General features: G+C 27.1%; 3 protein-coding genes and 1 pseudogene across 3 annotated transcripts; 2 read left to right on the top strand and 2 right to left on the bottom strand.

The window, feature by feature from the left end:
- The window catches only part of LOC113389737, a 55,296-nt pseudogene that overhangs the window by 4,403 nt on the left and 27,580 nt on the right, over nucleotides 1-23,313 (top strand).
- On the bottom strand, nucleotides 8,014-16,434 carry LOC113389373 (methylthioribose-1-phosphate isomerase-like; the record flags this gene model as incomplete). The annotated part of the gene is given in 10 exon segments (XM_026626421.1): nucleotides 8,014-8,303; nucleotides 8,370-8,454; nucleotides 8,524-8,640; nucleotides 12,088-12,251; nucleotides 12,324-12,376; nucleotides 12,916-13,068; nucleotides 14,447-14,583; nucleotides 14,648-14,746; nucleotides 15,984-16,231; nucleotides 16,296-16,434. Coding segments are annotated over 9 exon segments (1,056 nt in total). The 5' UTR covers nucleotides 16,116-16,231; nucleotides 16,296-16,434.
- LOC113389372 (putative methyltransferase C9orf114 homolog) lies at nucleotides 16,772-23,251 on the top strand. Its single transcript, XM_026626420.1, has 4 exons — nucleotides 16,772-16,911; nucleotides 17,236-17,772; nucleotides 22,518-22,793; nucleotides 22,876-23,251. Exons 2-4 carry the CDS (start codon nucleotides 17,246-17,248, stop codon nucleotides 23,249-23,251), a joined length of 1,179 nt encoding a protein of 392 aa, XP_026482205.1. The 5' UTR covers nucleotides 16,772-16,911; nucleotides 17,236-17,245.
- Nucleotides 18,395-19,927, bottom strand: LOC113389371 (zinc finger protein 583-like). Its single transcript, XM_026626419.1, has 2 exons — nucleotides 19,886-19,927; nucleotides 18,395-19,799 (listed from the first exon to the last, which is right to left on the bottom strand). Exon 2 carries the CDS (start codon nucleotides 19,751-19,753, stop codon nucleotides 18,542-18,544), a length of 1,212 nt encoding a protein of 403 aa, XP_026482204.1. The 5' UTR covers nucleotides 19,754-19,799; nucleotides 19,886-19,927; the 3' UTR covers nucleotides 18,395-18,541.

Below are 23,313 nucleotides of genomic sequence, written 5' to 3'. Positions count from 1 at the left end.
ATATATATATATATATATATATTTATTTATTTATTTATCTATTTATCAGCTCAACAAGACTCATGCCAATGTGATGTAATTCATTTATTTAATTTAAAGTAAAAAAAAATAAACTTTACTATAACATTTTTTGATTTTATCAAAACAAAGCATATGTTTTGGTGTAATTTATACAAATTAGTATTTTTATTTAAAAACTTACAAATAAATTCATGGATTTTAGTATTTGTCGTCATAGTAGACACAATAAGGTATATTGTGCCCAACTTTTAAGTCTTAACTACAAATAGTACATTTATAAAAAAATTCCTAAACTTTACTATAACATTTTCAGATTTTATCAAAACAAAGCATTTGTTTAGGTGTAATTTATACGAATAAGTATTTTTATTAAATAATTACAAACAAATTCATGGATTTTAGTATTTGTCATCATAGTAGACTCTTTAAAGTATATTATACCCAAATTTTAAGTCTTAACTACAAATAGTACTTTTATAAAAAATTCCTAAACTTTACTATAACACTTTCAGATTTTATCAAAACAAAGCATATATTTTGGTGTAATTTATCCAAATTAGTATTTTTATTAAAAAATTACAAACAAATTCATGGATTTTAGTTATTGTCATCATAGTAGACACGTTAAGGTATATTATACCCAACTTTTAAGTCTTAACTACAAATAGTACTTTTATAAAAAAATCCTAAACTTTACTATAACACTTTCAGATTTTATCAAAACAAAGCATATGTTTTGGTGTAATTTATGCAAATTAGTATTTTTATTAAAAAAAATTACAAACAAATTCAAGGATTTTAGTATTTGTCGTCATAGTATACACTTTAAGGTATATTATACCCAATTTTTAAGTCTTTACTACAAATAGTACATTTTAAAAAAAATTGAACTTTAATATAACACTTTCAGTTTATCAAAACAAAGCATATTGCTTGGTTTAATTTATCCAAATTAGTATTTTTATTTTAAAAAATTACAAACAAATTCATGGATTTTAGTATTTGTCGTCATAGTAGACACATTAAGGTATATTATGCCCAATTTTTGAGTCTTAACTATAAATAGTACATTTATAAAAAATTCCTAAACTTTACTATAACACTTTTAGACTTTACCAAAACAAAGCATATGTCTTGATGTAATTTATCAAAATTAGTATTTTTATTAAAAAAAATGCAAATAAATTCATGGATTTTAGTATTTGTTGTCATAGTAGACACATTAAGGTATATTATGCCAAATTTTTAAGTCTTAACTATCGATAGTACTTTTATAAAAAAATCCTAAACTTTACTATAACATTTTCAGATTTTATCAAAACAAAGCATATGTCTTTTTTCAAATTTATCCAAATTAGTATATTAAAAAAATTATAAAAGAATTCATGTATTTTAGTATTTGTGGTCATAATAGACACATTAAGGTATATTATACCTAAATTTTAATTTTTAACTACAAATAGTACATTTATAAAAAAATCCTAAACTTTAGTATAACACTTTTAGATTTTATCAAAGCAAAGCAAATGCCTTCATGTAATTTATCTAAATTAGTATTTTTATTAAACAAATTACAAACAAATTTATGGATTTTCGTATTTGTTGTCATAGTAGACACTTTAAAGTATATTATACCCAAATTTTAAGTCTTAACTACAAATAGTACATTTATAAAAAATTCCCTTTCAGACTTTCAGACTTTATCAAAACAAAGCATATTTCTGGGTGTAATTTATCCAAATTAGTATTTTTATTAAAAAAATTACAAACAAATTAATGGATTTTAGTATTTGTCGTCATAGTAGACACTTTAAGGTATATTATACCCAACTTTTAAGTCCTAACTACAAATAGTACATTTAAAAAAAATTCCTAAACTTTACTATAACACTTTCAGATTTTATAAAAACAAACCATATGTCTTGGTGTAATTTATACAAATTAGTATTTTTATTAAAAAATTTACAAACAAATTCATGGATTTTAGTATTTGTCATCATAGTAGACACATTAAGGTATATTGTGCCCAATTTTTAAGTCTTAACTACAAATAGTACGTTTATAAAAAAAATCCTAAACTTTACTATAACATTTTCAGATTTTATCAAAACAAAGCATATGTCTTGATGTAATTTATCTAAATTAGTATTTTTATTTAAAAAATTACAAACAAATTCATGGATTTTAGTATTTGTCATCATAGTAGACACATTAAGGTATATTGTGCCCAATTTTTAAGTCTTAACTACAAATAGTACGTTTATAAAAAAAATCCTAAACTTTGCTATAACACTTTCAGATTTTATCAAAACAAAGCATATGTTTTGATGTAATTTATCCGAATTAGTATTTTTATTAAAAAAAATTACAAACAAATTCATGGATTTTAGTATTTGTCGTCATAGTAGATACTTTAAGGTATATTATACCCAACTTTTAAGTCTTTACTACAAATAGTACATTTATAAAAAAAATCCTAAACTTTACTATAACACTTTCAGATTTTATCAAAACAAAGCATATGTCTTGGTGTAATTTATCCACATTAGTATTTTTTTGAAAAAATTACAAATAAATTCATGGATTTTAGTATTTGTTATCATAGTAGACACATTAAGGTATATTGTGCCCAATTTTAAGTCTTAACTACAAATAGTACATAAATAAAAAATTCTTTAGTTGGGTACTCTAACATTTATTTATTTTATCATAATATGACATATTATGTCCTGCAGCTATTTATATCAATTAGTATTTTTTATTGAGTATTATTATATTTATATTATTAAAATTCATCGATTAAAGTATTTGCTGATATGTTAATTAAAATTATAATATATTTTTATTTTTTTTCTAATGTGCATTCAGGGTGATGAAGAGATTATCATCTAAACCACTAAAAGACATAACAGATAAATACAGGTACAACGGAGTGGTTTTTTTTTTGGTTTGGGGATGTATATTTATTTATTAATGCATGAATTGTTGTATATTTGCATTTTTACTGCCAATTTTAACAATATAAATGGGGTTTGAATGTTACTAACTTTAAAATCGCTTTGCATGTGATATTTATAGAGTTAGATGGTAGTTTTTGTTTAGATTTAATTGATTTAGTTTTTTGTTGTAGTAGTATTTTGATAATTAACAAAAGAGATTTTTTTATGTTTATTCTAACGACTTAAAATGTTCATTAATTTGTACACATTAATAAAAACTCCATTAAATTGAAATTTTGAATAATTTGTATTTGAAATTCAGTCTTCAGTATTTTTAAGATTTGCATTATATGGATGTAGGACATTTTTTTTATTTTTCTTCAAATAACTTTTAACTATCGTTTCGGACATTATAATTTGTTTACATTAATAGAAACTAGAAACTAGATAAAATTTACTAAAATCTAGTAAAAACTGTTATACACACTTGGATATTGAAATTTTGAATAATTCGCTGTTGAAATGCGGACTTTAGTATTTCCATAATTTGGATTCAGGACATTTTTTACATTTCTTCAAATAACTTTTAATTTTCCTTTGGGACATTATAAATTGTTTACATCAGTAAAAACTAGATAAAATTTTCTAAAATCTAGTAAAAACTATTATATACACTTAAGTATTAAAATTTTGAAAAATTCGTAATTGAAAGACAGACTTTAGTGTCTCGCTAATATACAATAAATGGATTCAGAACATTTTTTTACTTTTTCTCAAATAACCTAATTTTCATCTCGCGCATTTTAATTTGTTTACATTAGTAAAAATTGCATAAAATTTACTAAAATCTGGTAGAAACCCTTATATATACTTGGATATTAAATTTCGCATAATTCTTAATTGAAATGCAGACTTTAGTATTTTGATAATTTGCCACATATGAATTTCGTACATTTTGTACAATTTTCCAAATAACTTTTAATTTTCATGTTGTACATTATATTTTATTTATATTAGTAAAAACTAGATGAAATTTACTGAAATCTAGTAAAAACTGTTTTATACACTTGCATATAAAATTTTTAAATAAAATGAGTTTTAATAGCATTAAAGAGGCACTTTTATATTTCTGCTGCATTGTACAACTTTCTTGGTAATTTTTTTGCTTAAAATAATCTCTTTGCTTTTTATTTAAATTAATGATTTTAAATAATGAAAATTTAAAAAGTTCATATGTAACGAAAGTTTCATCCCCATTTAATGTAAAAATAGTTAAATATTTTAATAGTAAACTGAAGCATTTTAAAATTTGTTAATCATATAACTAACTAAATAATTGTGTTTGAACTTCATTTAATTGAAATTAACATACATTCATTGATTGATGGTATTTTTTTACTTTTTCGCTGGCGATATAATCTCATTCTTAATCTTATTATTTAAACTTCAAAATCTTATTCGTTTTCTTAAAAAAATCTTTTTAATTTCATAAAACAATGTTCTGGTTCGGATGTGAATGATGACACACATACAGAGTCAAAACGTACATAAATAAATATTTATTGCTTTATATATATATATATATATATATATATATATATATATCTTGATAGTTTTTTCGACGTTGAAACATATTTCAAGTAACTAGCATCCCATTCGTCGAAATAAAAAAGGTAATAAAGTATTTAAAAACTTGTATTTATACGTTTCGACACCAGATGCGTGTCATCATTCAGCATCTACAATAAATTAAAAAAAAAATTTTACTAATAATAAAAACCAATATAAAATAATTATAAACATATAGAAACATTATACATACCTCTAGGACAAAAACACTCAAAAAAATATTATTTAAAAAAAAAAATTAAACTTATGTAACATATTAGAAAAGGACATTTTTTTGAAATGTTTACATTTTAAAACTTCTTTCAAAATGTTTTTTATTTTGTAGTTATTCATTATTTTTCCAAAAAAAAAGTCCTTTTCTAATATGTTACAAGTTTAATTTTTTTTTTTTTAATAATATTTTTGAGTGTTTTTGTCTTGGTGGTATGTATAATGTTTCTCTATGTTTATAAATATTTTATATTGGTTTTTATTATTAGTAAAAGTAATAAATTTTCAAATTTATTGTAGTTGCTAAATGATGACACGCATCTGGTGTCGAAACGTATAAATAAAAGTTTTTAATACTTTATTACCTTTTTTATTTCGACGAATGGGCTGCTAGTTACTTGAAATATATATATATATATATATATATATATATACATTTTTTTTTCAGTTCTCAGGTCTCCGAAAACAGAGAACAGTTACAAACATTATACAACACAGTAAAAGGTAAAATTTGTTCCTTATTATTTGTTCTATTATTTTTATTATCATTAAACTTTTTATTATCTATTTATTATTTTTCTCAGGTGCTCTCATATTAAAAAAATCCCTTAGACGTCACAAAGAGAGAAAAAAAGCTGAAAAATTACAAAACGAAGAACAATCTGAAGCAGAAATGAGTGACTTCAGTAACAGATTATTATCTGATGTATCATCGACCACAAATTTGCCTCTAACAACCGAAACTTTGCCTCTGGTAGAATCTCAAGAAACAATCGATTCTAGTCTTCAAGAATGCTAAAGAAAATATATTTTTAAATCTATATGTATTTGTTGACAAATGTTGTATTTTATGAATGTAAATGAGCTGTGATATAAAAATTCTATCTATTTAAACACGTTGTTTATAAAAATAGTATATTACTTAACAAATATAACAAAAGTAACATACAGGGTTTAAAATCTATTACAAATATTTAATTGTATTATGCTAGTCTATAGATTTATTTCAGTTGCACATTTAGTATAAAATATTAGAATGTATACAAAAGCTAAGCAATAATATTTTATTGCAACTCTCATGACAAAAATAATTATAATAGGCAGTGAATGCAACGTATAAGGGGGTAGGGAATGCAATACCGGTATATCGGTATACCGAATTACCGGTAAACCGCCCGATTTTTCGGCGGCATTTATTCCAAAAATACCGGTATTTTCGGTATTTTTACATAAACGCTATTTGATACATAATACCCTAAAGTTTAAATTTCTCAGAACAAATTTATCTTTAAATTCCATAATCGCATAAACAGCTATATCTTCAAGTGATTATATATGATAAACAAATGTCAAGTATTATCTCAACTCGTCATTAAACTGAATATTTATTGCTTTCCAAAGGGCTTCATATTGTGTTACAATAAATAGAATTAGACTGATAGATAATGATGTTTGTTTCATATTTTGTAAAAATTTAACAGTTTTTTAAGTGATATTTGCGCCAAAATATTTTATATCATACAGATTACCACCGCGTAATCTTTATTTTTTTCTAACTTTATACATAATAATTATGATAATTACTAAATATTTTTGCTTCTTATTACAATTATAAAATATTATTTTTCGAAAACGTTTCAAAGTTTGAAAATACTATAGAAGCATCACATTGTTTTAAATAACAATACTCAACAATTATAGTAACTTATTTATCTCGACAAAAAATCCGATCTTAAATTAGTGTAGAAAATTATTTTTTTAAAATATTGGGGATTATGCTAGTTTAACACATCGAATTCAGACAATACAGTTTATTATAATAATGCAAACATTATTAACATTAAAATATGAAAACTGTTTTTCATAATCTCTCATACCAGACACCTCTGCCTGACTGAGATATGAAAATAATGTATATATATATAAATAAAAAAAATTTAATATGATCTTTTATGAGTTTTTGGTCTTTCTTACTCATAAGTTCGTTTTTGGTGAAAAGTACTCAATATAGTAATAATAGTCCAGTCATTTGGTGCAAAAAAAGGCCGGTACAGTACTCCGGGAATTCTGAAAATTGGTAATCTTATAGATTTCGAGGTGCTCTTTACGAAAATCAACTTTGCCACCTCAAATTTGAACGGCAAGTTGCCGCCATATTGGAAAAATGGCGTCAAAGAACAGCTTTTTTAAAATATCTCCTTTCTGGCTGATTCTGCGATAAAAGTGTCTGTGTACGAATTAAACTAGAGAAAATTTCCTACAATTCCTTAGAAAACCGTTTTTTTGTAAAATTGATAGTTTGGGAGTACGGCCGCCTCAAAGTCTTTGCTGCTCTCGCCGTAGTATCAAATCTCTCCATATATGACAGCACTTCGAACTTGACCACATTCTCTCTAATAATTAATATTTTCAATGTTAAATTGAGCAAATAAGATCTAAAAATAAAATAATTTAAATATTTCGTTTTTTTTGCTAATTTTTTAACACTTCAATGGCAAAGTAGCTATAGGTATACTTATAGCTTAAGTAGCACCTTATAGCTTCAAGTAGCTTGAAGCGTTAAAAATTCACCAAAAAAACAGAAAAATATTTGAATTAATTTAGATCTTATTCGCTTAATTTAACATTGAAAATATTTATTATTAGAGAGAATGTGGTCAAGTTCGAAGTGCTGTCATATATGGACAGATTTGATACTACGGCGAGAGCAGCAAAGACTTTGAGGCGGCCGTACTCCCAAACTATCAATTTTACAAAAAAACGGTTTTCTAATGAATTGTAGGAAATTTTCTCTAGTTTAATTCGTACACAGACACTTTTATCGTAGAATGAGCCAGAAAGGAGATATTTTAAAAAAGCTGTTTTTTGACGTCATTTTTTCAATATGGCGGCAACTTGCCGTTTAAATTTGAGGTGGCAAAGTTGATTTTCGTAAAGAGCACCTCGAAATCTATAAGATTACCAATTTTCAGAATTCCCAGAGTACTGTACCGGCCTTTTTTTGCACCAAATGACTGGACTATAATGAATTAATTAAATTGGATATAATTTTGTTAAATCATTATTTAAAAAAATGCATTTATTGTGTTATTTTATTGATTTTATTGTTTAGTTGAATATAGTTGTAGTTGTATATACATTATTTTATATTTGTACTAGTAACTTTCAATTCTGTTTACGTTTGTTTAAGATAATAAAAACACCGGTAATTCACCGGTATTCCGGTTTTAAAATGAAAAATTACCAAAATACCGGTATTGAAATTTTCCATCGGTATTGCATTCCCTAGTACTAGGTATTTAACATAGTATATAAACATATATTTCATATAAAAGCGTCTTTTCCTTGCCTTTTATCTCGTAACTCCATCAACCGTCCATTTACCAAGTCATTTATCCAGTTCATCAGAGAGTTTGGAAGGATGAAAGACTCCCTTTTCGGTGATGATGCCTTTAATAAGGTTTGCTGGTGTGACATCAAAAGCAGGATTCCAGCAGGTGATACCTGTATAAACATTAGCTAAAATGAGGGATTAAATAAGTAAGAGTTCACATTTTTGTTGACCATTACCTTTGGCGGCGATCCTGTACTCCCCGATGTGGGTCATTTCGCGCTCTGGTCTTTCCTCAATTATTATCCTATCACCGGAGGGAATCTGGTAGAAAATAGATGGTAATTAGTGGATAAATTGAATGATGGTGATGGTAATGGTGAATTTTGTTACCGTAAAGTCTATGGATGTAAATGGAGCTGCTACATAGAATGGTACTTTATGATGTTTTGCTAAAACTGCTATTTGGTATGTGCCTATTTTGTTGGCTGTGTCTCCATTGGCAGCAACCTGCAATTTAGAACAAATTATTAATAAAAAAAGAGTGCGCGTAAGGTTCACACGCGATTGAAATAAAACTTATTTGCTATTGTACAAGATGGCATTTAAATAAAAATAAATACATCATATAACAAATTTGAATAATGTTTATCAGTAATATGGTGATAACACTCGTGATGCACACATTTATTAGTGTCAACCATTATACACATTTATATAATGATAAATTATAAATTATATATTTATAATAGCATTAAAAATATGTATAATATTTAAAAACAATAATGTAATTAGTCATACTTCAAATATGACATGATCGGTTTGTCATTGTAATTAGCATTTCGAAATGAACCTTCATTAGAGAAATGAAGTGATTGCTGATTAATAAATTCTATAATATTCGTTCACACAGTGGATTATGTTAAACAAATATTGTTTTCACAATTTCACTCATCATCATATAATAATTGTGTTTGAAGAACTTCATGTAATTAAAATTAACATACATTCATTGACTGCTTGTATTTGTTTTTACTTTTTCGCTGGCGATATAATCTCATTCTTTGAGCAACTGTAATATCTGTCTTGCCTAAAAAATATTTTCCATTTCAATAACTTGAAAGATTTATAGAAACTACAAGTCTATTTTTGATTTTATTTTTAGTTTTGCTCGTCAGTAGAGTCCCTTTTTAATGTTATTTTTAGATTGCTCGTCAGTAGAGTTCGTTTTTCTTTAATTTTTAATTTAATCATCAGTAGAGTATCTTTGAATTTTATTTTTATTTTGCTCGTCAGTAGAGTCCCTTTTTAATTTTATTTTTTTGGTATGCTCGTCAGTAGAGTCCTTTTTTTTTCATTTTCAATTTTGCTCGTCAGTAGAGTCCTTTTTTTTCTTTTTCCTTTAATTATTAATTTAATCATCCGTAGCCTCTTTGAATTTTATTTCTATTTGGTCGTCAGTAGAGTCCCTTTCTCTTTAATTTTTAGTTTGCTCGTCAGGAGGGTCCCTTTTTCTAATTAATAATTTTGTTCGTTAGTAGAGTCTTTTTTTTTCTTTTTCCTTTAATTATCAATTTAATCATCAGTAGTCTCTTTGAATTTTATTTCTATTTGGTCGTCAGTAGAGTCCCTTTCTCTTTAATTTTTAGTTTGCTCGTCAGGAGGGTCCCTTTTTCTAATTAGTAATTTTGTTCGTTAGTAGAGTCTTTTTTTTTCTTTTTCCTTTAATTATCAATTTAATCATCAGTAGTCTCTTTGAATTTTATTTCTATTTGGTCGTCAGTAGAGTCCCTTTCTCTTTAATTTTTAGTTTGCTCGTCAGGAGGGTCCCATTTTCTTTTATTTTTAATTTAATTACAAGTAGAGTTTATTTTTCTTTTATTTTTAGTTTTGTGTATTTTTTGCTATGAACAATAAACCAAAAAAAAATTTAGTTTTGCTCGTCTGTAGAGTCCCTTTCACTCTGCTCGTTAGTATAGTCCCTTTTACCTTTAACTTTAATTTAATCATCAGTAGAGTCTCTTTGAATTTTATTTTTATTTTGCTCGTCAGTAGAGTCCCCCACCTTTTTCACTTTTAGTTTGGTCGTCAGTAGAGACCCTTCTTATTTACGAATAATATAGAAATAATTTGTAATCAATAAACATACGTTTACTACACAAATGTTTAATTTGTTTTATTATTTTCAAGGAACAGGGTAAAATATTCTTCTGATTCAGGCATTTTTCATTAAATCAAGATTTGTACTAGGATGTAACTTTAAAATTTAAAAATTTTGGTTAAAATTATAAGATTTGGGTGTATAGGGTTTATCTTACAGCATTATCAAAGATTTCCTCATGAAAAGAGTGGTAAGGACGAAGGTGGGAAATTTCACAAGTGGAGGATGTAGCATAACCTGTGGAGTTCCACAAGGTTCTGTATTAGGACCTTTATTATATCTATTATACACCAATAGCCTTGAAGACGCAAAATTAAAGGGAAGATACATATTAAATGGGAAGATACTATAAACACGGCCATGAGGATATACTCTGAGTCGATAATTGGAAATAAACTGACAATTAACATCGATAAAACAAAATACATATATAAGGTTGTCAAATATCTCCCTTCCGCCTTTTTGTATTAAACCAAGAGCAAAAAAGCGGAAGGGAGATATTTGACAACCTAATATTTCAAACCTAAACAAAATACCGGGAACACTAAATTAAATATTAAAGTAAATAATACAGAAATAGAAGAAGTGGAAAGCATAAAATACTTAGAACTGATAATAAATGAAAAACTGACGTGGGCAGAACATATGAACAATATAAAAAGAAAGATAGGAACATTAACAGAGGCTTTGAAAAGGATCCACTGTTTCGTCAAAAAAAAAACGACTAAACAAATATTGTTTTTGCAACTTCACTCATAATGTAACAATTGTGTTTGAAGAACTTCATGTAACTAAAATTAACATGCATTCATTGACTGCTTGTATTTTTTATACTTTTTCGCTGGCGATATAATGTAATTCTTTAATATAAGAAACTAATTCTTAAAACGCAAGTAATACCTATAATTTTATATGGAATAACAACATGGAGCCAAAAAACTGAATCTAACCTAAATGACATACAGAGAATAATGAATAAAGCCATAAAAATAGCATTTAATATTCCATATTTAACACCCACCAATAACTTACAGACAGAAACAAATAATCATTCACTTAATAACATAATAAAAATAGAGAAATGCAAATTAATACACAAAATGAAATATAGAAACTACGAATAATATAGAAATAAATTCTAATCAATAAACTTACGTTTAGTACACGGCACAAATGTTTAATTTGTTTTATTATATTCAAGGAACAGAGTAAAATATTTTCTTGATTCAGGCATTTTTCATTAAATCAGCGGTTTCCAACCTTTTTTGCATCGCGCCCCCTGCAAATATAAAAAAAATAGCTGCGCCCCCCCTTATTTTTTTTTAACTGTTTAATTTTATAAATACTCAACTGATATTATCAGACTACAAATTAATATGCAATATTATGTAAAAATATTCATAAAAACTAAATGTTTTTTGTTTAATTTTTAATAACGTTCCAAAAATGTTGGGTTATTTTCGATAATAGTATTCTGGAAACAATTGTACGCGCCCCCCTTAGGACAGTCTGGCGCCCCACAGTTTGGAAACCGTTGTATTAAATCAAGATTTGTACTACGATGTAACTTTAAAATATTCATTTATCTATGCCGATTTCCTTGTTGATATCGGTACGCATACAACGACAGATCTCTATTCACATACGCGACGACTAATCACAATCGACCCGTATAGAAAAGATATCATCGAGAGCGAATGACAAATCATCGGCACTCGACTCTTATCTCATCTTATCTACCGTAACGCACTTCCGTTGCATTACACCCTAGTCGCGCCTAAAGAAGTTTTACTCACCCTATCTGCTCCAACAACAACAGCATCCAGGCTTTTCGTCCTCATCAACGCAGCAACCATACTATCACAAACTAAAGTAGCAGGCAATTTGTCATGGACTAATTCAAAAGCTGTCAATCGGGCTCCTTGATTGTACGGACGAGTTTCAGTGCAAAAAACATGATCTGGGGAATAAAATTTATAATCAAACATTCAAACTTTATATTTTTTTTGTTAGATATTCATTAATTTAATACCTAATTTATTTCGTTCTTGTATGGATCGTACGACACCTAGGGCAGTTCCATAACTAGAAAGGAAATAGATTTAAATTCAATTAAAAAAATATAATAGTTTTTATATACATTAGGGTGGTCCTTAATATGGATATTTTCGAATTTTCTTGTTACAAAAATTTGATATATTTCATAAAATAAGTATTTACTTAGGAAGAAAAGCCAGAGATTTTTTTTTTATTTATTTGGAAATATTTGAGCCCCTAGGAGCAAGGAATTTCGATTTCTTATTTCTAACATATTTATTTCAAACCATATAATAATAACGATACAACATAGAACAATATATACATAACATTTTAATATTAATCTAAAATATAAAAATAAATTGCAAAATGTGTTGGTAAGTGCATAACTCAACATATTATAAATGTATATGCATTTTGGTGTGAAGAGTAATTTAAAAAACAATAATTATTATTTTAAGGTAAACGGTAAATATTAGTATATTATATTAAAAAATTGCACACATGGACAACGTCTGTCAGGTCATCTAGTTGATTATAAAAATATAAATGCTATATATAGAGAGTTAATAATTAATTTTTCTTACCCGGCAGTTGCTAAAGAACCAGTATTACAATGTGTCAATACAGACACTGAATCTTTTGCTGATTCGTTTAAAATAGCTGTAGCTCCGTATTCGCCTATAGCTCTATTATCAGCTATGTCTTTTTGCAGCATTGCTTCTATGGCTTGGACAAATCTAAAATAATAAATAGATAAATACATATATATATATATATATATATATATATATATATATATATATATATGAGTGAGTTCTTGAGGGCGATACATCAAACAAAGAAAAGCCAAAGATTTATAAAATAATCTTTATTTCCAAACGTTTCGACATTCAATTTAATGTCATCATCAGTGGATCTAAAATGATATGTATATGTGTATTATATGTTTGTATGTGTGTGTATATGGATATATGCATGTATATATATATATATATATATATATATATGTATATATATATATATGTATATGTGTGTATATGTGTACGTACATATATGTATATATGCGTAAGTTTATATGAGTGTACTTAAATATTTTTGCCTATACTTTTTAATTATTTATTTAATTCTAGTCTCTACTACCTTTCCTATCTTTTATATTTGGTTTGTTGTTAAGTGTTGCTATTTGTTAATTTTTCTCTTATTGTATAGTTACTTTACCAATCCACATATATTATAATTACCTAGATATGCTAATTTTCATACTGTTTTTAGATCCACTGATGATGACATTAAATTGAATGTCGAAACGTTTGGAAATAAAGATTATTTTATAAATCTTTGGCTTTTCTTTGTTTGATGTATCGCCCTCAAGAACTCACTCATATATTTCAACATCAAAATTAACTACTAAATCATATATATATATATATATATATATATATATATATATATATATATCTTGATTATTACAAAGTGAATTGAAATAATTCTATATTGGAGAGAGTTCACAATATATATCTAAGAGAATGCTTCAACATAGTTATAAATCAAAAAATAAAAATCAATACAAAACAATGCTTTCAGACCATATGCAAAATTTTAAACACACTTTTGATTTAAACAATCCCGTTATTTTATATATTGAACAAAATGTTGACCTAAGGTTTGCTGAATCTGTTTTCATTTTTTTAAATTCACAATGTGTAAATAAGAGAAGTTCTTCTTCTATGCTTTTTGACAGTTATCAAAATTTAATTAATGAATGTAAGTCTGATTTTTTTAATATTTGAACAAGTGGTAAAAAAACTTGATGTTTTCTTTTCTTCTTCTTTTTCACAATAGGAAATATTGGTGTTATAATTGTCAAATTTTATATAAAAAAATAATTTTAAACTGGTTTGGTACATACAATTTTAATTCTGTTTTATTTTGTTACTTTATTTTATTACTTTTTTGTATTTTAGGCGAATGATAAGCTAGTATAATAGCTCAAAACGTATTAAAGAAGATTTTATATTTACTTTCTGCTTTTATTTTTTCGACTTGTGGCTGAAAACCTTAACAATATATATATATATATATATATATATATATATATATATAATATAATCATACTTTTCCTTCATCTCATCAACAGATATATCCTCATTTTTATCCAAAGTGTTTGCCAGTTCAATTAATTCATCAGCTGCAATTTTCATATTTACTGCTGTCGGTCGTGATGATACCAAATAATTTAATTTACCTTCAATCTAATAAATAAATATAAAAATTATATGTCAAATATATTATATGTGTATTGTTCTGTTTATTTACCTCTTGACGCAAAAACTTTTTGCTATCAAAGACCTGTCCAAGAATTTCAATGGCAAGAGAAAGGCATCCAACTATAGCTATGGCTGGAGCTCCTCGAACCTGAGGGAAAAAAATTATGTATATATATATATATATATATATATATATATATATATATATTAAATGTTAAATATGAACGATACAAGATTTGTTTAAAATATTTCTGTATCTATTCAAATGTTTTAGTACTGTGTCAAGCTCTGCAAGAGATAGTTGGTGTTTTTTGTATTTTCAAAAATTAAATGTAATTTAAATAAAATATTAAAGAATGTGTAACTGTTTTTGAATTTACACTGAAGATGAGGCATACCATGGTCTCGAAACGTCTGTAATTACCAAGTAAAGTGTGTGTTAAAAATCTGAGTGTTGTATTGTTCATATTTAACATTTAATATTCCTTTCAATCATATCACAAAATTCAATATATATATATATATATTACCATAAATTCAACTGAAATAATTTTTTTGGAGGTAATTTTTATGTCAATTACAATATTTCAATGAGCACTATGTTGTTCTACATAATAAAAGCAAATTTTTCAAAGAAATTGACTACAAAATTAATAAAAGATTTGAAAAAATATAGATTACAGAACAGATTATTAATTTAGAACAGCAATAGTAATAAAATGCATATTTCTATTTTAATTTAATGGTTTAAAAGTTATAAAATAAATAAAAAAATATTATCTTATACTTATTCTTCGAACTTAATAGTTATTAAAAGATAAATAAAATCCTGAGGAGAATTCAACTTCAATTCAATTTTTTATGAGTCAATTGTATTTAGACTTCAATACAATACAAAGAAAAATGTAATATTGAATTTGATTTAACATTTAAATATAATACTTTGATCAGATCGCTTATTTATATCATTAAAAAAATTTCAGAAAAATATACTGCTTTCAGTACGTTGATTATTAATTTAAATTTAGTTAGTGTAAAGGGATCAATGATAATATTTGTACTCGTTTTTTTGCAAACAGTACTCTTTTGAAAACCTGTACTCAAAAAGTACTTATTTGTATAGTTTTATAGTTTAATGTTATGTTTCTTGTAACCAGGCATACTTTCAGAAATATGTCTTATAATGTACAAGTTTATCTATAAAAATACTGGGATTAATATTGAATAAATGTGGGTTCAATGAAATGTTGAAAAAGTGATCATTTCTATTTTGGTACTGGGTAACACACGATATGTATTATTTGAAATATAAACTAGACATCATTATCTCAACTCTTAAATAAAATATCTGTTCTATAATATATATTTTAACTATCCTTACCCACCTGCATTTTATTAATAACCCTCCACCCATCCTCGACTCCCTTAACAGAAATATATTTAGACTGAATCGGGAGCAAAAGTTGATCCAGAATCTCCAACTTCCCATGTTCATATTTTATAGCCAGCAGAGTCATTATGATCAAATAAAAGTCTTGAATTGAAAATTATCTATCTAATTTCTAAAAAGCTCAAAGGGCAAACGAACGAACTCTAGGTCAAATATAAAACTGTTGATTCTTGCGTCTCATTTCTGGAATTAAATGATAAACGATAAATAAAACTGTGACGATAGCAATTGTAATGGATTTGCTTACCAGGAGGTGATGGAATTTTGGCGGAACGGATTTCGAGTCTTTCATGCATAATAAACTGATTTATATTAATATTTATTATATATAAGGTGAATTATGATTATTGATTGGCACTTGATGTAATAAACATGTATTATCTGCAGTTTTTTTGCATTAAAGTACACAAATGTATTTGTACACTACACTGACATTTTGAATTTGAAACCAACTTCAGAAATGTTAAAACCAAGATGTCCAATTGAAGGTTTGGTGTACGAAATAAAAGCTTATTTATTCATTACACAGCTAATGTAATATAAAAATATAAATACATATAAAAAAAAAGTGATTTAAATTAATATTCTACAATATTTTGCACTACTCATTTTTTAAATAAAATGTTAAGTTTTTGTAAGTATGTTTTGACGTTTGACAACACTGACTTCACGCACGTGCGAAGTGACATTTCTTGTAACATAACCTATAAAGTGTCCATTTTGAAAACATCGTTTTAATAAATAAATATAAATATATAGTTATAAATTAAATTAACTTGCAATAATAAATTTACTTATAGTAGTGATTAAGTGTGATCAGTGTGTGCAATAATTGAATATCTTATAAATAATAAAATCAATTCGTAAGTTTGTACTTAGAATCCTATTAATTTGAATTCTGAAATTAAATTTAGTTAGTTTAAAGTGATCAAGGATTATATTTGTACTCGTTATTTGCAAACAGTAGTTTTCACAAATCCTGTACTCAAAAAGTACTTATTTGCATAGTTTTATGGTTTAAAGTTATGTTTCTTGTAACCTAACCTATATGTACTTTGTCCATTTTAAACCATTGTTTTATTTATCAATAGTAATATATAGTTCTTAATTATGATCACTTATAGTAGTTATTAAATGTAATCGGTGTGTATAATTATTGAATATACATCATATTTTTCCTTTCCTAGGTCTTTTACCATGACAACTACTGCGCCCCAAAATGGCAGCTGGAAAGAATTCAACAAAACCAGAAAAGAAGAACGTAAAAAGCGCACAGAAGAAAAGCTCGCCAAAAAGTTAAAGCTTGAACAAGAAGCCCTTCAAAAGCCCCCAGAACCCGAATTAGAACCCCTGCAACCCGTGTCCACGTTAGCCATTGCAGTACCAGGTTCGATCTTGGAAAATGCTCAATCTCCTGAACTCAGGACATACTTGGCCGGACAGATTGCAAGGGCAGCTTGCGTCTTTCAAGTTGATGAAGTGGTTGTTTTCGATGATTGTCCTGATGCTGTTAATGCCAAAAAGAGTAAATTGGAAGATGAGGAAGGTGTTAAGACTGCTAGACAGTCTTGTGTTCAACTTGCAAGGATTTTGCAGTATTTGGAATGTCCGCAGTATTTGAGAAAGCATTTTTTTCCTATACATAGTGATTTGAAATTTGCGGGAGTTTTGAATCCTTTGGATGCACCACATCATTTGAGGCAGAAGAATGATTTTATATTTAGGTAAGTGATTGAATTATACTTATTTTAATTGTCAGTTTTTTATATTAAATTCTTGTTTGTAAAGTTTTCTAATTAGAAGAAATGCCTTTATCTATTCATTATTGTATATATATATATATATATATATATATATATATATAAGAATTCATATAAGAATTTATTTATTTATATAAGATTGTTGAAATATTTTGAATTCAGATTAGATAAAATGCAAAATCTAACTAATTAATCCTTTTTTAAAACCCGGACGAAATAATCTTGGATACTGCTAGATAATATAAGCTACATTATTCCTAGTAGTAATAAAATAAAAGTAGCCTAATGATTTCAAAAAAGTCCCATCAAAATTAGTCTATCCATTTCCTAGACAATAATTTTAAAATATATTAATTAGTAAATATTACACTATTTATATTCATATGCATGTATTAAAAAACAGTTATTTCAACATTATAGAAACTCAAATTTTATTTATTGGTTAAACAATTACATACAATATTCTTTTATGAGTTACAGAGTTGTCAAGGAAATAAAAAATACCCTCATATATATATATATATATATATATATATATATATATATATGAATATTTTTTTTTTAATTTTTTTTGCATGTGCTCCTTTTTCATGTTGTTTTAATGCATCTTTTCTTTTAAATTATTTATTACACTTTAGTAAGTTCTCCAGTGTTAATAATCTTATGTTATTTTAATGAATCTTTTACTGTAAATGTTTTATTGCATTTTTCACAGTTATAAAGATTTATTTATTTATTTTCCAGTGTGAACTTTTTTATGTCGTAATAGTAATTCTTTTCTTGCATATGTTTTATTGCACATGTCACAACTATAAGGACGCTCTCCTGTGTGAGTTATTTTATGTTGGTTTAACAACCCTTCTGTTCTAAATGTTTTATCGCATGTTTCACAACTATGAGGACGTTTTTCCATATGCACTGATGAATGCTTTTTTAGGTATTCTTTGTGTGAAAATCTCTTTTTGCATATTTTGCACTCATGAGGGAGTTCTCCAGTGTGAGTAATTTCATGTCGTGTTAATGAATCTTTTGTCCTGAATCTTTTTGTGCATATTTTACAGTGATGAGGGTGTTCTTTAATGTGAACTCTTTTATGTCTGCTTAAATGTTGCGTTGTTTTGAAAGTTTTATTGCATATTTCACATTCATAAGGTCTTTCTGCAGTGTGAATTACCTCATGCTCATTTAAATGTTGCTTTGTTTTGAATGATTTTTTACATAATTTACAACTATAAGGACGTTCTCCGCTGTGAATCTTTTTATGTTCGTTTAAAAATCTCTTTGCTGTAAATGTTTTATTGCATATTTCACACTCATAGGGACGCTCTCCAGTATGAAGCATTTTATGCTCGTTTAAATGTGAGTTTGTTTTGAATGTTTTACTGCATATTTCACATTCATAAGGACGTTCTCCAGTGTGAATAACTTGATGTCGTTTTATTGATTCTTTTTGTGCAAATGCTTTATGGCATATTTCACAACTATAGGGTTTTAGACTACCATTTTTGAATGGTTTGCTCATATTACTTGAATTACTGACGTTTTCATTATATATGTAAGATTTTTCATCTAAACTTGTAGTTGTCGCAGCATTTTGCCCATCAATGTTTTCTTGCTTCATTTCCTCATCAATCGTAAGTTCAGATTTTAGAAATTGCAGTAGGCATATTTTATCATTCTCCATACTCATATTCGATGTATATTCATAATCATCAAACTCTTCTTTCACTTGAGGATCTTGTTTAAAATCTTGTTCATCAATGATTTCTTGCTTCATATCTTCCTCAACCGTAACCTCAGATTTTAAAAATTGCTGTAGACAAATTTCATCATTTTCCATACAAATGCCTGTTGTATTTTCATAATCTTTAAGTTCTTGTTTAATTTGAGGATATTCGTTCGGTTCAACTTTAATTGTTGTGTTTGAATTTGTTTCTTCAGACATTTTCAACTTTTATAGGTTATGGTAAATGCTATCTAACGATGTATGCCTAAAAGCCGATAAGACTTGTAATTTATGTGTTGTGAACGTGTAATAAATATATTATGATATTTATCATCATGTTATAATACTAACACTGACTTTTTCGTTATTATTTTATATTTTCCTTTACTTTATTTAACACTTTGACATTTCTTCTTAGTTCTGATTGGGCAACACCAAAATTATTTAAACCACGTGGTTAACGGCGGCAAAATTTAAAATCATATGTCATATAGTTATATGGAAAAATGGATTATGATCGAATCTTATGCAAAATTTGAACTTTATTATATTAATGTAAACTAGCTGCACAATATATTGTACAAAAAACATGCTCCAACTTTATTTATATGTGTATATTAATAAATTACATACAATAGTCTCGTTCTTCAGTTCCCACTCTTATGTCTGCTTAAGTTTTCCTTTGTTGTGAAATTTTTATTGCATATTTCACATTCATAAGGTTTCTCTCAAATAAAAAATTCAATAGTCTTTTATGAATAACAGAATTTTTACTGAAATATATAATTTATAAATTACAATTAATACCCTCACAATATATTTTGAGTAGGCGTAAAGCTTGGAATAATCAAAATTTTTGTTGATTGCATTCTTGCAGGGCATACTCCATCATGTATCCCTTTTTCATGTTGTCTTAATGTACCTATTGTTGCAAATGCTGTATTGCAAATTTTGCAACAGTTTGGAGGCAATCCAGCATGCACCCTTTTGGTATGTCGTATTAATGAATTTTTTATTGCAAAACTTTTATTGCACATTTTACACTCATGAATTTGTCCAGCGTGAATCTTTTTATGTTCGTTTAAAAATCTTTTTGCTGTAAATGTTTTATTGCATATTTCACACTCATAGGGACGCTCTCCAGTATGGATTGTTTTATGCTCGTTTAAATGTGAGTTTGTTTTGAATGTTTTGCTGCATATTTCACATTCATAAGGACGTTCTCCAGTGTGAATAATTTGATGTCGTTTTATTGATTCTTTTTGTGCAAATGTTTTATGGCATATTTCACAACTATAGGGTTTTCGATTATTGTTTGTTGTACATTTTTCAGAAACGCTTTTAGATGAAATATTAGAAATACTGATGTCTTCATTAAATATGTAAGATTTTTTACCTAAACTTGTATTAGCCACAGCATATTGCCCATCAATCTTTTCTTGTGTAATTTCCTCATCAATTGTAACTTCAGATTTTAGGAATTGCTGTAGGCATATTTCATCATTCTCCACACTCATATTTGATGTATATTCATAATCATCAACCTCTTGTCTCACTTGTTTAAAATCTTGCTCATCGATGATTTCTTGCTTTATATCCTCCTCAACCGTAACCTCTGATTTTAGAAATTGCTGTGGACAAATTTCATCAATTTTATAATCATCAAATTCTTGTTTAACTTGAGGATATTCGATCGGTTCAATTTTAATTGTTGTGTTTGAATTTATTTCTTCAGACATTTTTAACTTTTGTAGGTTAAATTATTTGCTATCTAACTATGTCTGTCTAAAAGTTGAAAAGCCTTATAATTTATGTGTTAGGAACGTGTAACGAATATATTTTGATAATTATTAATATGTTATAATACTAACACTAACCTTTTCGTTATTATTTTATATTTTTGTTTGCTTTATTTACACACTTTGACAATTTGACAGTTCTACTACTTCGTTCTGATTGGTCAACACCAGAAACAACTTCAACTTCAAATTTAACGGCGGCAAAATTTAAAATCATATGTGATATAGTTATATGAAAAAAGATAGATTTTAATTCAATATTGAGTTTAGAACTGAAGACCTTTCAAACGATACCCCACATGCCATAACAGATACAACCAAATTTTTTAAGTAAAACTTCTTTAAGGGGTACAACTAGTGTAAAATTTTCAAAAAATCGAATTTTCAATTTTTCCATATTTCGATAGGTTATACCTTTAAAAATAACATACCAAAATTTTAAATCGATATCTTAAATAGTTTTTGAGTCACAGCCATTTAAAGAGTATATATATATATAGTATACAGTATAACGATCGTTTTATCTTTAAACGCGTTTTTCTCGAAACTGCATTTTCCGAATTTGCTGCAGCGATTACTCAAAAACAAATGATCCGAATCACTTTCAATTTTTTTTACATGTTCTATATATAGTTCTCCGTAAAATGAACTTTTGATTTTTTGATCGGATCAAAAATCGAATTTTTGGACCAAAATTTTGGGTAAAATTCGACTTTTTTAAAAAAACGCCGTCATTTTGTCAATTTTTGATTTGTTTTCTTTATCGTAGTTCATTTTACAGACAATATTATCTAGTTTAACGAGAATTTGTTTTTTTTTAAATTTCATCCACGTAGAAGGCCGGAATCACTGCAGCAGTGAAGGGCGTTTTTTTTGTCGCGCCGTTGGAGATCGACGATAACTTAAAAAATATTTAATTTTTTTCTTCAAAAATTTTACTAAGTATTCTTAAAGCATGTATAAATATATTTCTAAAATTTTGAAATGATTGATAAAGTAGTTTTTCTAATATAAATTCCCAAAAATCACCTTTTTTTAGGCGGTTACACTAGTTGTGCCCCATAAGCTCGTTTACTACAAATTCATTAAAAATGTTTATTACAACTATATTTGAAAGTCGTCGATTGGGTTAAGTCTTTTTTTATTACTAGCTAATTCTTTTTTCATTGTATCATTTACCTCAGGGAGGGTGTAGTAACAAACAAGCCCACAAAAGTTGGAAAAGGTTCCATCGTCAATGTGGGACTTCTCAACGACGTGACTGTCGATAAAACTCTTACTGCCGGTCTAAGAGTTACTGTGAAATTAAATTCGTGTAATACTGAAAACGAGAAAAAAATGAAGGGCCTCATTGTGTCCCCGAGCAGACCTAGGGCTGAAACAGGAGTGTATTGGGGGTACACTGTTAGGATTGCAAATAGTTTAAGCGAAGTCTTCACACAGTCACCTTACAAGAAGGGGTAAGATGATAATAGATAGACAATGACACTTTACAACATCTACTTCACTGCAAAACTATAAAATCTTACCATATATTTCTAGGTACGATTTACTAATAGGAACCTCAGACAAAGGCGACTCTATTCTAGAAAAACAAAAAGAATCTCTATCTTACGATCATGCTATTATAGTCTTCGGGGGCCTCCTGGGTTTAGAAACAGCTCTAGAAAGCGATGACAATCTAACAGCCGACGACCCAAGTTTGTTGTTCGACGAATATTTAAACACGATCCCTAATCAGGGTTCGAGGACCATTCGTACTGAAGAAGCTATCTTGATCAGTTTAGCAGTCCTTCAGGATAAAATGAAACCCAAACACAAATGTAAGGAATTTGTCCAGAATGCAGACATTGCACAGAGCACCGATACAGGTGTTAAACAAGTTGTAAAGGATATTGATATGAGTAAATTTGATTAGATGAAAAGTAAGAGAGCGTTTTACTATTATTGTTAACCAGGGGTGTTTATGGTGTGACGGTT

The sequence above is a fragment of the Ctenocephalides felis genome, unplaced genomic scaffold (genome assembly GCF_003426905.1).
Source record: "Ctenocephalides felis isolate EL2017-DRISC unplaced genomic scaffold, ASM342690v1 CF-g0.4_SCAFFOLD_03573, whole genome shotgun sequence".
Taxonomy (NCBI): domain Eukaryota; kingdom Metazoa; phylum Arthropoda; class Insecta; order Siphonaptera; family Pulicidae; genus Ctenocephalides; species Ctenocephalides felis.
This window is presented reverse-complemented; position numbering and strand designations above follow the sequence as displayed.